Here is an 18,629-nt window from a genome sequence, read left to right as displayed (position 1 = left end):
AGCTACCTCCAATTTTAAAATAAACAAAGTCAAAAAGCAGTTTTCCAATTGCGGAAGAGACAACAACATGCAGCTCTGGGAAAGCAATTTAGTATTTAGAAATAGGTTCGGGATTTCCATTCATTAAAAGCCCTGAACCATGAGAATGAGTTGAAAATCAGTAGCTACAGTCTCTGGGTCTGGGTTGTAATAGCTGCTTCTGGGAACATGGCATGCAGCATACATTACCACCTTGGAGACTGGCAGATGTTAGGGCAAACAGCCGTCCCTTTTATTTAGTGACCAGGAAAGGGCTTTAGCACAGCTATTTCTGTGTGCAGCGAGGATAAATAAAAAAGAATGGGGCACTCTGAGGATGCCTCAGGGATCTAGTTTTCTCCTGACTTTTTCCTTCTCAATGCAAGTGATACGGTGGAGTTCAGACACCAGACTAGGGGAGCAGAGTGAATTCTCAACCGAATCTGGAGATAGGAGCGGTGTCTCCTCCTGGATGGGTGGCTGTCACCGAACCGACAGAAATACTGATCTATGCGGCATATTTAAAGCCAACGTATTCATTCCTTAACAAATGTTTATTTTGCATCCACGGTTAAGCACCGGAAATACAGAAATAACTACACTTTGACCCTTTGTACAACTTGTTTTTAGCTTAGGAGGTAAATAAGATATAGTGTAGGAGGGGCTATAAAAGAAAATTTGGAACAGCTTTAGGAGAGTGTAGTGTAGAGCACACAGTTCCACAAATAAAAAATTAAAGCCGTAATTCAGTTGGACCAAATATCCCATAATTTATCATAGTTATCTGGTCTCACACTTTATCTTAATTTTTGTGTGTGTCACTCTCTGGTGTAGGTACATAGGTACGTTTTCTCTCTCTCTCTCTCTCTCTCTCTCTCTCTCTCTCTCTCTCTCTCTCTCTCTCTCTCTCTCTCACACACACACACACACGCACACACACACACACGCACTTGACGACCACCAGACCACTAGTTGAGGGTTTCTAGCGAAATCAGTACCCCTGAGCTGTCCTTGATAAGCGCATGTACTTTTGAATCAGGACACTAAAAGCTAAACACTGTGCCATTTGAGGCGCTCCCCATGCAGCCCCTCTACCCAGGGACATCTGTAAAATTTTATACTCTTCCTTAGGCTTTCTGTAGAAACTCATTCTATGTGAACGCAGCTATCTACAATAAAAACCTCTAAAAGGCGCAGCGTGGCATTCTCCCCTGGGGTCCGAGAATGATCTGTTCAGAATAGTCTTATCACACACCTCCACCCTCCAATAACTCTATATAAACAAAGCTTTCCTTATGGCCATCTCTATTGAAGGTGCCAACACTTGGACCAGAAATCTATTTGTGGTTCATGTACAGGCTAAAAGCAATCTGTTAAATAAATGCATCCAATTTCTGTTGCCCGGAAGCAATTGCATATTTATTACTGACCCAACAGTTTGACCTATTGCCACCATAAACCAAATGAGTGTTATCTCGCTCAGCTTTAAAGATAGTTATCAGTCAAACAATAAAAAATACTGAGTGTCTGCTGGGGCACTTTTTTATGTTTCCCCGTTTGTTATTAGCAAATGCATTGATGTGCATTCTCAAATGAAAAAATCAATGAGAATAATGGAAACCAAACTATCAGTCATCTCTCAGTTAACCTGTATTGAGAAAATGCTTCTATGCTTCTTTTACCTCTCAGTTCCCCGATCCACCCTGACTTACATTTTTGAAAAACAGACTTGAGGAAGGGACTTAATGTCAGGACTGTGAGGAAAGAAAAAGTCTTTCCTGTCCTGTAGGAAAGAAAAAGTCCTGGACAGTGAGGAGTCCTTGCCAGATATAGGAACTGTGACTTTGAACCCAATACAATGAGCAGAAAACTATTTTAGCAAGTCTGGTTGCAGCCAGGAATGGTAGCTTCAGAACTAGTGTTTCCGGTTTACTTTTTAATCCATCTCTTAGCTTCTCCCCAGTTATTGGGCAGGTATCATAAGAGACCTTGGAGGAGTCACTCGCCTCTTCAGTCTTTCCTTTGCAAGCAGCCTTCACTGGACAGATTTTTACAGGCACCTAAAATGAAGGGCACTGACTTCCTTCCCCCTGGAGGTCCCAGGACTCGAGGTGTGGGGAAGCCCAGCTCTCCATGGATATTAGAACCCTGCAAGTGTGTGTGTCATGCCAACCCTCACAGAACTGGGGTCAAGGAGTTCAAGTAGGGGAAATGGAGAAAGGAAATGCATTTTTCTTCAGAGACTGTTCAACTTGGGGTGATTCTGGCCTCATTGTTCTCTCAGCTTCCTGACCATTTTCTTACTTGGTGGTCATTTCATTGCTTGATAAATGCCAAACCAATATATGGCTGGGAACAAAGGAATTTCCAGTTAAACAAATTCATTGCTAAAATGTCATTCTTTATAAAAGCTTAATGTGGGGAGTGAAATTATCTGGAGAGGAAATCCACCCCTGTGCATGGATGAACTTGGATGAAGAAGAATGGGTCATGAGCAAGCCCAGCAGAGTACAAGCCAAGTGACACCTGTGTCAGTGTCTCTTCATGTAAAACGTCCCTACTTTGAATTGTGCCCCTAGAGAACCTGCTGAATCCCAGAAGTCTGTGTTGTCTGTCGTGGGCCACTGCGGTGGGGTGAGGATTTGTCTTGTGAAGATCATGGAAAGGTTATTCCCACCAGACAATTTATCAAGAATTATTCTAAGGCAAAAGATTAAAAATTGAAATCTATGTGGTCATTGGATGGATTGCTTTTCCGAGTTTTCTGAGATTCTGTCTTTATTTGGCACCCACTAATTACAGTGCCAAACTAAGAGCTGAAGTCAGTGACGTACCCCTCCACCCCCGCTGTCCAGAGCCCATACTGAAATACTCCCTTCCTCTAACTCTCATTCACCAAGCCAGTATTTCTCCTGCCCTAAATCAGCCCAGGGCCAGGTACGAGACAGCTGGGGACAGCCCCTGTGCCCCTCAGCCTTCCAGAATTATTCAAACTAGCCAATCCTAAGCTGTTTCCCCTGCTGTGTCTTGCCTTTCCCATGGAAAACCATGGCCTATGCCTCCTCTTTCCTTTTCTGCTTCATGACCTGCCCTGGTGCTTCCTCCTGTGGCCCTGCCTGGCATGCTGTGCCTCTCATTTATAGGGGAACTGTGAATAACCTTAAACTTCTCTTTCCATGGCATTGACTGCTCCGTGTGGACATTCAGTCACCTTTTTATTAATCAAAGTCTGAGCACAGATCAATTGCTTCAGGAGGTAGTCATCGAATCCGTGAGCAAGGGCTTGAAGCACTTACTATTTGCCAAGCATTGTGCTAGGTTCTGGGATGATTTTTGTAAACACTGAAAAGTTACAACTTAGTTCGAGAGACGGGTTATATTTTTTTAAAAACCTCATTGTACACAACTATGCTATATACGCCTTGCAGATGACACAAACCAGGAGCTCTGAAGAAGTTTGAAATAAAACCCAGACTGAGGCAATCAGGGAAGGCTTCACAAAAAGACTGCACTGAACTTAGCCTCGAACAATGGCTAGCGTTTAGTTAAAGAGGACGGAGAGACCGTTCTAATTAAGGAGCTACACCATGATCAAAGTCATTGTGCAGAGCCTCCAAGTGGCATGTGTGCAGGAGGCTGAGCATGTGGAGAAGAGCCTGGAAGATTTGGGACAGTTTCAGAGGCAGGAGAGGAGTGGCTAGAACATCTTACTCCCCAATAATTAAGTCTCACATTTGTCTGAACACCTTCTAGTTGATCAAAAACACACACGCTTTTCCCGTATGAGGTAGAGCTCCCCGTATTTTTTCAGATGTAAAAAGTCTGTTGGAGGAAAAGAATGCATCACAAGTCAGTTCTGCGGATGGCAGGAAGTGCAGGCGCTGAGCTGCACCCAGGATGGGTGCTGTGAGAATCCAGTCCCAGGCTGGTGTGTGGCACGGAGAAGGTGCATCAGGGAAGGCTTTCTGAAGGAGGCATAGGAGAGCTGGGTCTTGAAGGATGGGTCGGACTCTTCTGGTTAATAAAGGAAAGGAAGGGCATTCTAGTCAGAGGGAACAAGATAAGCTAAGGTACAGAGATTGACACTTCTGGTATGACCAGAGACAAAGTTGGCACCCAGGATTTCTCTTTCCAGATCTGTGTTCTAGTTGGATGACATTTATCCCACCTTTCTGGAAGACGTTGGTCCAGTCATTTTACTTAGAACACTTTTTTTCTCATTTTTTTTTACCCTTACTACATGCAGAGAAGAGTAACCAAAAATGAAAAATAAAGCTTATAGACAAAATTTATTTCTAGATGGAGATTCTTAGAAGGAGGGAATAGAATCAGATCTAAACGTCATCCCTAGGCCACAAGTGTGAGTTTATTTGAAAGAGATTTTTTTTTCTTGTGCAAACAGTGCAGCTTGAATGAAGTCTTACAATGGAGACGAAGCCTCCTCCATGTTTTCTTTCATTCTTTAGAGGCACGCATGTACTTGGAGGAGCAAAGATTTCAATAGAGTGATGCGGACAGCTTTTGTTCCTCATTCTCCACAGAATAGGTTCCAGCCTTCCACACGTGTATGTGCATTATAAACATCGCAGTCACACGGCATCAGGCACCTGAGGAGATTTTGTGTAGTCAGTTGTGTCTGTTCAACATGAGTTTACTAAGAAAAGGTGATTATAGGGCTCTGATCCTCCAGAACGATGGACGGAGATTGGGTAAGGAGAAGGGTGGGGGAGGGGTAGATTCCTCTGCTGATACTTGTTCTGTGGCTCTGTCTTGCTCTTCAAAGACCAGCCTTCTCACTGTGGCTTCCAAGGGCCGCCGTGGCGAGTCCCCAGCCTCATCCCTTTCTACTCACATGACACTAAGGTGCTAGGTTTCTTTCCACCTCAGGGCCTTTGCACAGGCTGGCCCTCCTGGTTAGAGAGTTCCCCTTCTTCTTTGCTGAGTTAACTCTTGTAATTCTTGAAATCTCACTCAAACACCAGGCAGTGTTTCTCAGACCCCCAATCTAGATCAGGTCCTTACACGTTCTCATAACTCACGATCCTAGTACTGTTAGTAATTATGTAATTATTTGTGGAAATAGTGGTTAACTGTCTCCTTACAAGCATATAAGCTTGCGGGGAAAAGGGATCGTGTCCATTTTTCTCCCGGCTGCATCTCTAGACCCTTTTTTCAGAGAAGGTGGTCAGTTGACACTTATGGAAGGAAAAAGAGATGGAGGGAGGGAGGGAAGGAAGGAAAAATACACAAGTCACTCCATTTGTATATCATCAAGTATCTGTGTGGTTCACTGTTTAAAATAGCTTTAATTAGGTATCACTGACATACAGTAAACTACACTAATATTAAACTGTACAGTTTAATAAGTTTTGACACATGTCTATACTCATGAAACCATCACCACCATGAAGATAGTGATCATACCCATAACTCTCCTAAATTTTTCTTCATACCCCCTTTAATCCCTCCCTCTCTTCCACCACCCCCCCCAGGCGACCACCAATCTGCTTTCTGTCACTGTAGATTAGTTTAAACTTTCTAGAGTTTTATATAAATGGAATTACATAATCTGTACTATTTTCTTGTCTGGCGTCTTTTGCTCAGCATAATTATTTTGAGATCGACCTATGTTGCTGTATATATCAGTAGTTCGTTGTCTGTATTGCTACATAGTATTCCGTTATATAATTATATCGTAATTTGTTTATATGTTCCCCTTGTTGATAAACATTTAGGTTGTTTCAAGTTTTGTGCTATGAAAAATAATGTGTCTGAACATCTGTCTGTAAAAGTCTTTGTATGGCCATATGCTTTCATTTCTCTTGGGTAAATACCTAAGAGAAGAATGGCTGGGTCATATGGTAGATGGAAATTTAATTTTTTTAAGACACTGTCTGTGATTGGCTTTTCAACCCATCTGCTTCCAGCACGATGTTGTGAAGATTGCTACATAACATGTTTCTGAAGTGTGTTTTGAGTCCTTCAGGAAAAAAAAAAAAAAAGGCAGGCCGGAGTGTGGTAGGAAGGGAATTCCCAATGAGAGAGAGAGAATATGATAACATTTTAATTTCAGTGCAGTTTAGGAAATGCACTGGACAAACTCAATAGTGAGGCAAAGGGCCGTGTTTATCTGTGAGATCCAGCCCATTCTGCTACACATACACCTCCGTCACAAGAAATTTCTGCAAAATCCAAAGCCCTGACCGATTTGTCTCTCTTTTCTGCAGGGGACACTTAAACTGGCTTCAACTAGATCGAAGAGTATTGGAACATGACTTCCCCAAAAAGTCAGGACCGGTGGTTTTATACTTCTGTGTCAGGTATGTACACCGGGTGTCCACCCTTTTGATTCTTTTTTTTTTTTTCTTTGTCAGGAAAGTCTGGGAGGGTAGAGTGACCAAAGGAAAGGGAAATCAAGTTTGTCTTGGTTTATTACCAGGAATAGAGGTCGCGGTACAGCTGCATGCCCGGTAGCTGTAGACGGAGGGCTTGTCAGTGTGTGTGCACACGTGTTTGTGTGCACTTGCATAGGATACTTGTGAGGAATGAAGATAAGAGCCCCCCCCTTTTGTTTTGCTCTTGGTGGGGGAGGGGGCATATATCTCAAACTAAACTGAATCTCTTATACTCTCTGTAGTTGTTGGAAGCTGCAGAACAACAACTTGTGTATTCTTTCCTTCTGTCATAAGTGCCACTTGGCTTCTTGAAACGTGCCTGTTTTATCCCCAACAAGACGTACATGCCTGATCACTGCACTGTACACCTGAAGCTGAAGCTGAACAATAATGAACGTCAACTACAAGTTTATGTATATATATATATATATATATATACATATATATATATATATGTATATATATATGTTATGTATATAGTTACAAGAAGCGGAGTACAGCATTAGGAATAGAGACAGTGGAAATGTAATGGCTGTGTGCGATGTCAGAGGGGTAGTGAATGGGGGAGGGGGTTGTCACTGGGTGAGGGATATAAATGACAAATGTCTAACTGTTACATTGTTTTGTGCCCCTGAAACTAATAAAAAAATTAATTAATTAATTAATTAATTAATTTAAAAAAATAAAAGAATAGTTGAACCCAGCAGTGAACCACAGATCAGTGCATTTCCCAGTGAGGGAAAACATGGCATAATAAAGTATCAGGAAAAATGGGCACTTTCTGTTCGTTAATCTACTAAAAGAAGTTTTATTTTGTGACTGGAAAGAACTGGATTTGCTTCTCGTAGTTAATCTCTGCAACAATCTTCGGAAGTTGACGGGACTTATCACGTTCGTTTTCAGAAGGTTGTGTGAAGCCAGACGGGTTCATGTCATGCGTTCAGAGGCAAAGTACAAATCATAGCAAAGCCAGAATCTGAGCCCCCAGTCGGTGGAGCCACAGGCTGTTTGTATCCAGAACCTTCATTGCAGCACAACAGCAGAGGCGTTTAGCTTGAGTGCCTCAGTCTTCCCATGGACACTAACCCTTCCACCCAATACACAGACCCAGCTCTTTTAAACTATGTGAACGGAAGTTCAAGGGCAGGACACAAGTGATTGGCAGTGCCATTCTTCCCGAAGAGCATGGCCAAGAATGCAGTTTTAGACGTAGCCATCCTCATATCACAGGAGGCATTAGAAGGCCCTAAAATCAGAGTTAAGGGCCCCATTTAACAGGCAGGAGTGTGTATCTTTGCCACAGCTGGCAGAGTAAATGTAAACTTGCATTTAATGCCTTTTTGATTTGTTTAACAGCTGCGAACGTATCAGAGCTAATCTTAGCCATTTTCATTACGGATGGGCATGATTTCAATGTCATGTTCTCTTTAATGGTATCTGCCTTTTCTCAGATAAATGGAAAAGTAACCCTATAAAGCAAAACGTAACCTGTAATGGAAGGTGGCTGAGCACACTTGCCATACAGTCGGCTGTCCCTTCCTTCCTGGGGCTTTTCAACAACCTTAACCAAGAAGAGAAAACACTGGGCTGGTTGCATGTCAGGTCTTTTTTCCAGGTGTCTGTGATGAGCCAAGTTATTTGTGGATTGGGGGAGCCAAGCCTTGAAGGAAAGCTTGGGGTGCTATTGAAGTGTTTGTTGCTGAGAACATGCAGATGATTCTAGATCATTTCAAGCTGACTTCTACCCATGAAACGAGATACACAGAGGAAGCTGCAGCTGTAGAACCGGTGTTGACAACAGACAGCCAGCCAGGAACGGGGTGACTGGAGACCCCAGTGATGCTTCTGCCATTGGCCTCCCATTTTTTTAATTGGCCACAGCAGGCACCTCACAGAATGCTCCTCAGGAAAAAATCCAAATACACATTTAGGGAAAGACACCTAGCAGAGCACGTCCACGGGTAAAAAGCTCCTGCTTCATTCAGCTCATTGCAAAAGCTGAACTTTCTGGAGAGCCTCGGGTTCCTATTTCTAGTTAACTCTTGGCTGCCTGCATACTTTAAACTCAACAGGTTCAAAGCTAAATTCATCGTCTTCCCACCCACCGTTACCTCTCCAAACCTCAAAACTGTGACCTTCTTATCCCCTCGGTCATCTAGGCTTTCAGTCTTGAAGTCTTCCTTCTTCCTCATATTCTATGTGTATTAATTCTCAGCTGCTGCTTCTAGGATTTCTCTCTGCCCTGCTCTCTCCTCATCCTATGTCACTTGAACTATTGCAACCGCCTTCCAGGGTGGGTGTCAATTGGGCATCAGGCACAGAGGACTCTGGTTTCCAGGACCCCCATGACCCTGAGGCCCCCACTTTCCAGCTAGCTGAGCAGCATAGGAACAAAACAAGAATTTGTTTTCTCCGAGAGGGGAGCACATTCTCCCGTGGAGGCGAAATCTGCATGTTTACCTCTGTTCGTAGCCTGGGAAGAATTCCCGCCTTATAAGTCGGTGCCTTACTAGGGATGCCCAAGGCCATTTTCTCCAAAGGAGTGGTATGGTAGATGACTGTCATAAAAACCCCACGCCTGGCCTACACTGGAGTCCATACAAGGGCTCCCGTCCAGCTGGGCGTCTCCCTGTGCGTGATGCCAAGCCTTCCAACAAGAGCAGCCCCAGCCCAGCCTCCATCACACACGCGCACCTGGCAGGAGCCTGACCCACCAGCCCCTCGCAGCCTTTCTGCTTTCATATAAACATCTATATATCACATCTGTTTAACATGTGTCCGGTTCGCCTTCGTGGAAAACAATAAAACTACCTGATAAGAGACCGTGGGAAACCTCGACTGCCTTCAGCCAAGTTTTAGGAATTCACTGAGTGGAAATATTAACCCTTTGTCACTGAGGATCTATGCTTGGGCTGCCGGCCCAACGTGGTTTGTTATTTGACATATATTCTTTCTCTGTAAAGCATATTCAAAAACGAAACATCTGTGAGAGTGAGGGCAGAATTATTGCCTCCATTCAACCGAATAGGAAAAATCAGACCCCGGTATATTAAATAACGTGAATTGGAATTCAGAGAGTTCTGCTTCAGCCTCGAAGCCAGAGTAAGTCTTTTTTAATGAGCATTTTCTCCTTGGAGGGCCTCGGGCTGGTGTGACACTACAGGACATTCTCAAAATGGCAGGACGCAAGACTAAATCATTGACCTGTGATTTAGCCTAAAAAGGACCCGTTCCCTCCAACTCATCAGTCAAATCCCTAGGAATGATCACAATGGCTGCTGGGTCTTAATAATTACCCCAAAAGGTAAATGGATGGAGAGAAGGGAACTATCCATTATTCAGGATGACTGTTAATCTTCACAATAACCCTCGAAGCAGGTATTATTATTCCCAATGAAAAATAAGGAGATGAGGGCCCACAAAGTTCAGGTAAATTCTGCCCCCAGCATGACTAATACATTATGGTCTCTGTCAGGCAGATCGGACTCCCGACCTCAGGCTCTTCCCCATTCACCACGCTGCCTGCCTCTCACAAATGAAAAGAAACACTATGATTGCTTATCAGAGACTCCTGTGTAGCTCCCTTTGCAGGCAGGGCCAGAGGCACCCAAGTCAAGATCCATGACCTTGACTCATCTCACATTCCACACTTGGCCGCATCTGCAGAACCAGCGTCCATCTGCAGAGATGGTATTAAGGACAGATGCACCCGGCACTGGGTGAAGCGTGTGGAGAGCAGCACCCCCAGGCCTGACACTGCCGACTCAGGCGCCACTGGCACAGCACCCCTGCAGGGAAACCCACAGTCACAAAGCTTGGCAGCCTGTTGGAAACTCCACACTAAGTGAAGGAAGGGCATATGTGCATGTTCCCCAACTTCCAAGGTCCCATCAGCCTTGGCTGCCATCATCTCCTTGCCAGTTCAGTCTACATCCAGCTATGCACCATTGCGAGCCCTCCCTTACCCTGGACCTCACCTCCCCTTGCTGCTTGGCGCGTGCATGTGCACACACACGCACCACATACACACATACACACACACACATACACACAGAACACACAGGGTTGGATCAATCCAATCACACATTTCTTTTATTTCTACCTCTGGGCTGCGGAGTGCAGTCGGGGAAATAGCAGCTGGCGCCTGATTGTGACCCATCTCACAGAAAACATCAGCTTTCCTAGCTGGTTCCATCCGTGTGCCTGCTCAGGGCTCCTGCATGCCCACAGTGGCTTTCGTTCCTTCCTGCTGCAGACTCCAAACTAGAAGCTCACCACCTCTGTTCTGAGAAGTGACAGTGCTTATGATTTTGCAGAGAAAATGAAAGCTTGCATGAGTGAGCACCATCAACTTCCTACTCCCTTACCCACAAACGTGATTGTATCTGCCTCGGCTTTGTGGCCTTCTCACCCACCCACTGCACATGCATGTCCCCAGTCTACTCTTTCTGTAGTGCCTCCTGTCTCTGTCACAGGCACTCCCACCCACCCAGCCCCCCCAAGCCAGAAACATGGGCGTCAACCGTGACGTCCACTGCTCTCTCCCACCTGCTCCCTTCTCTAGCGTCAGTCAGTAATTCCTGTTATCTCTGTTATTTTAAGCAGCTCTTAGACCCATCCCTTTCTCTCCATGCACACCCCCTTGGCTGTAATTAATTAGGGCCTCCACAAACCTTTCCTAGGGTTGAAATCTCTATGGTCATCTCTGCTTCTGGTCTTGTCCCCTTGCAATCTCTCCTATGTTACTTACCACTGGGCCTCTTTCTAGAATTCTCCTCTGTTCCCCTACTCATAATTCGCCTGTTTGCCCCTTACCACACTAAGGGCAAATTACCCGGCATGTGCTTGTCTGGCCTCACTTCTGCATGCCTGTCCAGGTTCATTTCCCCCACCCCCTCACCTCTCACACACATACTTTACAAGCAGCCCCGTGATCACGGTATGACCAAGATCCCATTCAACTAAAGACTATTGTTCCGGGCTATGAGGCAAGCTCCCCAAATTAGAGAACAATGACCCTCTGAGAGTGTTCACCAGACAGGCTTCAGAAATAGCTCAAGAAAAAATATATAAGGAGCTAATATAAAATAATATTGAATGTCAACTATAATTAAAAATAATATATATAGTCATAGGATGTAAAGTAAAGCATAAAGACTATACGTAGCTATTGTAATAGCTAGATATAGTGTCAGATGGGTGAATATAAATAAATACAAATATAAACAAATACAAATTAAATTTAAAAAAAGTAAAGTGGGAATGGTCAAAAGAAAAAATGTAAGGAAAATTTGCCAACCCACCCAACGAAGCCTCTCTGACTTTTTAGAGACGTAGTTTGTGCTCAGAATGCCTCCTCCATGTCTGGCCTGTCCCTTCCATTGTGTCATCTCCAGCCAAATGTCCCTGGAACTCTGGTCATATACACTGTTTGTAGGAAAATAAATAGAGATGAGATTTGTCTCCTCAAACTAGACTTTCACAAACAATAAACTGAGCTGGGCAATAGAGAAAAAAAAAAAAAAAAAGGAGAGGAGATGCCAGGAAGCTTTAATCCGGCAGAGGGGATTTTACAACCAAGTTCATGACCTGGCTGTTGGTGTCTTTCCTGTCTTGTGGAGACACCGAGTGCTGTTTCCTGTCACTCACAGGAACAATGATGGCATGGATCTAAAATGAGAGCCTGCTAGATCTCAACTGGGTGTCCCGGTTAAGATTTCAGCGCAGTTGAAATTCTAATCAGAGAGATTTGGCCACAGAAACTCACAGCAGTCTCAATTATCCTTCTCCTTGTGATCATTCCCTTTTGCTACCAAAAGTCAGCCTTCCCAATGTGACATTTGTGTTCATTGCAAAATGAAATCACTGGTCCATTTAATTAACACTTGCTGTAAATATTCAGGGATCCCCAAGTGCCAAGGGGTGGGTGTGAGAGGGAAGAGGAGAAGCGAGGGGCCGGGGGAGGAAGCCTGGCGGCTGTCATCTGGTCGGACAGTGTTCAGTCCCCCACATTCTGAGGCGTCCACAAGTTAAAGACTTCAGGGCCTCTTGAGTATTTAATGTGCATAAATACATGACGACATTCCTACTTCAGACTGTGTGATAAAATAGTCTTGGGTCGGGGTCACCGGGGCCAGCTTGGGTGTGATATTGCTCGTGGAGCCCAGTGAACACTCTTGGCCAGGAGTGTCGTGGCGTGGAATTCACAAAAGGTGAAAGCATTCACAGACTCTACAAAGGAAGTTTTTGTGCAAGTTAGAGCAGAGAGAGAATGCCATGGTAGTGTCCAAAGATGATGGCTGCCTCGGGTAGGAAGGAGAGAAACACCGGCGGGGGAGCGGGGGGCCGGGGGGAGGTCGCCAGGGCAGAGTCCAGAGTCTCAGAGTGGACAGCTACACTAACTGCAGGTTAGCTGCTTCTTACACGTATAGGAAAGGGGGAGTCGGTCAGGCGGGTTTGAGGGCTTGACATCCTTCCTGGGGTCTGGTCTGTTTGAAGACGATGTTATCTCCGGATTCTGGACTCGGGCTTGGCCACAGCAGCCTGGGACTTTAATGTGTCACCAGTAAAAACTGCAAGAAGTTGTAAATTGGATTCCAGTGTCCGGGTGCCTGAGGCTTAAGAAATTGCTCTTTCCCAAGTTAGGATGTTGTTAATTAACGAGGTATGGGTTTACTTAAGAAAGGGAACAAGCAGAGTTCTTCAGTTAATCTGTGATGGGAGAAACAGAGAGAAAACAGATGAATATCAGGGTGGATCAAACTGCACACACATTCGGTTTAATTACAGGTGGCTAGATAGCGAGCTATGCAGTGAGTTAAACCGCAGACTAGCTAAGTCTAACTGTGTTATTGATTGCCTGAATTTCACCCTTACAAGGAGCACTGTTCCCTTTGACTCAAAAAGAAGCCTGAAGATTCAGTTCTGCTCAATCTGCTGAAGGACCTCTCTTAAAGTGTAGGTTTTATTATGATTTGGGTATGAGGAGGCCAACGGGTCAGGAAATGGCTGTCATTGAAAAAGACAGTTCGTTCACTACTCATAGTTCCCAAGAGAAGGGGGCACACCAGGCCAGGCTGGGCTGCCCAGGGGTGCCCCGGGCTCTGTCAGGAGGTAGAGGGGCCTGGGAACTGTGGGCAAGAGCCTATATTGTCGTTTCTGAAGGAAAGAATGCATGAGGATTGGCTGCTTTGAATAATCTCAGAGGACTCTGGGGCAAAGCGGCTGTCCTAAGTCTATGATTCCTGGCCCTGAGGTCCTTAGGGCAGGTGAATAGTGGCCAGGAGTGTAAGAGTCCCACAGAGGAGACGGGAAGGATGTGAGGGCCCCCGATTGGCTGGTCTGCATATGAAGGGCTGGCTGAGAGGAGTCCTTCAGTATCTCTAGGAATTGGCTAATCCTGGGAGTGCAGTCCTTCCAGGGTGAGCAAGGCCCCAGATGTCAAAGCACCAGAAACCCATGGTTAATACAGAACCGGTCTTGCAATTTTCCATGAAAGCCCTCTGAATCTACAAGAAATCATTCATTTCCTTGGGTTTACCCAGAGACCCAGAATTTTCTTTGTGAACCAGGTCTTGGAGGCAGCCTCTCACGGGTAGTTAAAGAAATGCAACATCGCCCCCTGCTGCCGAAAAGGAGGACCTTTGACAAGGCTCTCAGGAAAAATAAAAAATGACAGCACTGGTTTAAAAAAAAAGAAGAGGAAAATCTCGACTTTGAACCCAAATCATGAGCATTTCCCATTTCCACAGAACCTTCTTTTTCCTAGTACACTGGGCCCCGGTTTGTGAACTGAGATGTCTGAGATCTGTTTTTCTCTAGGCGTTTTTGACTCGCCAGTTACCTAGTCCAGATGGAAAGTTCAGAGTAAGTTAAATATCCAAGGTTACAGAATAATAACATGACAGACCTAGAAACTCATAGGGTTTTCCAGGCTGTTTCTTGGTGATAAAGGTTAACAGGAAACTGCTTTCCAGTTTCTGTCAAGAGGACGTGATTTTTTTTTTTTTTTCAGAATATGCTTGTTATTTCCTCTGCCTTCCTGTCTCTTGGACAGCCAGGCAACACAGAACTTGGTGGAAATGAATGCGGTTGCAAAAAAACAAATGTAAAATTTGCCATCTCATTTCAGTTTTTCATTATTAGAAAGTTGAAAAGGGAATTAGTTATGTTTCCTTAATATACTGTTGAGGAGAAAATTGGGGCTGGAGAGACAGAATGCCTTCACTCCTTAATACTCAAGACTTAAAACAAAATGCAATACAGACATTAAGGCATTGCTTCAAAAATTAAGTTGCTTCAGACCCAACAGACTTAGACTCCGAATATTATTACAGAGCTGAAGTCACTCAGTGTCAAACTCAAGAAGCTTCGGCTGTTGTTCTGGCTTTAGGAGTCCAGGCAATTGGCAGCTTTGAACAACTTTCCATGTTAACAGTGAGGGGAGGGGCCAAGGGGCAAGGGCTGGGCATGGAGTATAACAAACCCTAAGCTGGGCTTTCACGACATCAGGGAAGTCATCTGTTTCTTCTCCCTCCTGAATTGCCTTCATTGCCCATTTCACTGTCCAGTCAGAACTCTGACCCAACGCGGAGTGGACAGGAGAGCAGTTGAAAATCAGTTTCATTCGCAGATACGTACTGAGCTGTATTAGTGCCAGAGATGCGAAAATGAATAAGATTTGGGCCCAGCCCTCAAAGAGTTAGCAGCCCAGTAAGAAGACATCCCCAGAAACAAAATGACAGGACCATGGGGCAACACAGAAGCAGAGGGCATCATGGGAGCTCTTCCCTGGGGATAGTCAGCAGAATTGGCTAAATCGTGGTGACGCTGAGCCGGGGCCAAAGGGAGCAGAAGTGAGTTGGGGTGTGGGGGATTGTTTGGGGGGTGAGAGGAAGTTTGATCAAAGGGATGAAGCAAGATTTACCTGCAATAGGACAGGCCTGCAAGTTGCCCAGGGGAACGGCATTTTTCTGAACCACCTAGAGTGGCGTCGGAGGCCTTGTCACCTTTTCTCCCTCCCCTCCCCTCCTCTCTTCTCCTTTGCTTTTCTTTCCCTTCCCTCAGCGCCCCCTCTTCCGTCCTGCCTTCCGATTTTGCTATTCTGACACCCCCTCTCCAAAAACCCTTTACAGTGGGTGTAGGTTTATAATTAAATCAAATGTAACTTCGTTTGCTTTGAAATGTAGAATTTGCTCCTGAGTTTCTAGTCCCCACATTACTAAAGACCAGAATAGTTGTACAACTTGAGTTCCTCCGAGACCACTGCAGACGCTCCGCAGAGGCGTGTGCGTGTCCTGAAATACTTGCTCCAAAAGCAGGAGGCAGGTGCTTTTTTTTTTTTTTAATCTACAGGGGAAGAAGGGTGGTAAAGATCAGCCAGCCTTCTCATTCCCAGGCTTTGCAAGAATGAGGGTCATATTGTAATTTCCAAAAAGTCTGCAGACTGTCACACATGATCATAATTGTATTAATGTCTGTTGATTGAAAATATCTGCTAATCTCTGACGTTACCCTGGATTCATTCCCAAATGTAAATGACTCTGTATCTTATTAATTGCGAGAGCCCCTGCACACACTTGAAAAATGATAGAAGATGTGATTTATTGAGTCTGTAGCAAGAGGTTGCTAACTGGACTTGACCTAACATGTAGACATGTTGTTGTTTTTTTGCCTTATATTAGGTTGGTGCAAAACTAATGGTGGTTTAAAAGGTTAAAAATAATTGCAAAAACTGCATTTTTGCACCAACCTAATAAAGTGTTGGTTTGTTGTTTTTGCTGTTGTTGTTTTCACCGGAATTAGTTTCCAATATTTGAAGGCAGTGGACTTCTTAGGTGGAGAACCACGGGCCAACTCACACTGTCTTCTTTTACAGTCTGGAAAACAAGCCCAGAGAGATGACGTGACTTACCCTAAATCAGCTAGAGCTGGGACCAGATCCCTGGTCTCTCAACTTGCTCCCCAGGAGTCTTCCCACCCCCTTACAATGCTGTTCTACAAGACCAGAGCATTTGTTTCTTCTCATTTCACCTTCAGGCCCCTCAGTACACCCAGTTTCCACGAGGCAGAGTTGTCACACCCACTCGGAGCCTCCGCCCCCTCCAAGGCTCTGCATTTCCATCATCTCTTTCTCCCTCTCATCACAATTCCTTTTCCCTTAGTGCGGCTGATCCTTAGACGAGTACAAGTACCTTATCTAATTAAGGAATTCAATAAACTCCCAAGTCAATATGTAAAGGCACATTTAATGTAAACTTAAATAATATCAGCATGTTTCATCTTGAAAAAAAAAAATCTATGCCCTTCATCTGGATAAAAATCCAATTCTCATTCGGCTTAATATCCATTAATATCACAGTGTTAAGAACACTTGCCCCAGCCTTTGGGAAGAACAAAAATCCAACCACACCTCATCACCTTTAAGATGATAGTTTGTAACCATTTCAAAGAGAAATAGGGCCCCGAGTTGGAAGGAGCAAAAGAAATTATCTTTTAAAAATCCAACTCAACAATGATGAGGACAAAAAAGTGACGTGTTGAAAACAAATCGTATAAAAAACTGGAAAGCAGATGCGAACAAGAAAGTAGATGGTCACATTGAAGTCCACTCTAAGAAGTTGATGGCAGGCCCAGTTCTTTCTCCAGTAAGGGCTGTCAGGCATGATGGTCCAAACCCACCATAAATGGACTTGAAAAACACTGTTTTTCTCTCCAAAAGAATTATATGTATGAACACAACTGATGATAGCTTTTTTTGTTTGTTTAAGATTGGGAGTGCTAGTCATCCTGTCACATCCGGTAGCTCAGAGAACAAGGTGATTATGTGCTTGGTCAGTTGATGCTTCTGTGGCTCATTTGCAGCTTTTGTCTTCCAGGTTCTACATAGAAAGCATCTCATACCTAAAGGATAATGCCACCATTGAGCTCTTCTTTCTGAATGCGAAGTCCTGTATCTACAAGGTAAGAACTTTCTCTTCCTGTTCGGAGTTTCCCGTTGCAATCTGAAAGTATCATTTGAAGTTGGAAATCCCAAGTCGTGGTCCCCAATGTGGTTTTATTGATCAATAGAAGGAATTTATAAATTAATTACTATGAATAAATGAGAACTCCATGAAACTAGAGCTACCGGTATAATCACGTGACTCCTTCTGATCCCAGCACTGTATTTTTGGCTCCTTGACATTTTCCTTAACCTGATCTTAGGAGTTGCCTTAACCTGGCAACTGAGACAAAGAGGAAAGCTAGACAATTATGACAAACACATTAGTCAACGTAGTTCTCGCTAGTATGGATGAACTTGGATCCAAATGCAGGTATATCTGACGATTTTTAGACATTCTAGCAGTATCTTTCAAAGGGACGCTCTTGGCATTTTGGGTGGGAAACACTTTTTTAATTGTGCTAAAATACACGTAAAATGTACTGTTGTAACCACTGATAAGTGTACAGTTTGGTGGCATTAAGTATTTTAACATTCACATCGTCACCACCCATCTGCAGAATGTTTTCCATCTTACAGAACTGAAACGTTACACCCAATAAACACTAACTCATTCTTCCTCCCCTCGCAGCCCCTGGCAACCACCATTTTTCTTTCTGTCTCTGTGAATTTGTCTACTGTAGGTAGCTCAGATAAGTGGGATCATACAGTATTTATCCTTTCGTGACTGGCTTGCTTCACTCAGCATAATGTCCTCAGGGTTCCTCCATATTGTAGCCTGTGTCAGAATCTCCTTCTGTTTTAAGGCTGAATAATATGCAATTATATGGATATACCACAGTCTGTTTATCCATTCATCCATCAGTGGATGCTTGCGTTGCTTCCATCTTTTGGCTCTTGTGAATAATATTGCTCTGCACGTGGGTTTATGAGTATCTGAACACATTCCTGCTTTCACTTGTCTTGGGTGTATACCAGAAGTGGGATTGCTGGATTGTATAGTAGTTCTATTTTTCATTTTATGGGAAACTGCCATACTGCTTTCCATAGCGACCACACCAATTTTATATTCCCACTAATAGAGGTTCCAATTTCTCTACATCCTTGCCAATACTTGTTATTTTCTGGTTTTTTGGATAATTGCCTTCCTGATGAGGTGGTATTTCATTGTGGTTTTGATTTGCATTTCCCTACTGATTAGTGATGTTGAGCATCTTTTCAAATGCTTATTAGCCATTTGTATATCTTCTATACAGAAATGTCTATTCAAGGGA

At 44.1% G+C, this 18,629-nt stretch overlaps 1 protein-coding gene across 5 annotated transcripts in view; it reads left to right on the top strand.

Annotated features, from left to right (window-relative positions):
- Positions 1-18,629, top strand: part of FRMD4A (FERM domain containing 4A) — a 564,004-nt gene that overhangs the window by 420,810 nt on the left and 124,565 nt on the right. For all 5 annotated transcript variants that reach the window (XM_033100573.1, XM_033100571.1, XM_033100572.1 and 2 more), the window contains 2 exons: positions 6,246-6,338; positions 17,291-17,375. In XM_033100573.1, coding sequence (XP_032956464.1) covers positions 6,246-6,338; positions 17,291-17,375 — 178 coding nt within the window. The remainder of the gene's footprint in view (positions 1-6,245; positions 6,339-17,290; positions 17,376-18,629) is intronic.

The sequence above is a fragment of the Rhinolophus ferrumequinum genome, assembly GCF_004115265.2.
Source record: "Rhinolophus ferrumequinum isolate MPI-CBG mRhiFer1 chromosome 5 unlocalized genomic scaffold, mRhiFer1_v1.p scaffold_110_arrow_ctg1, whole genome shotgun sequence".
NCBI classification, from domain to species: domain Eukaryota; kingdom Metazoa; phylum Chordata; class Mammalia; order Chiroptera; family Rhinolophidae; genus Rhinolophus; species Rhinolophus ferrumequinum.
The sequence above is the reverse complement of the archived record's forward strand: the minus strand, read 5'-3'. Positions and strand labels throughout refer to the sequence as shown.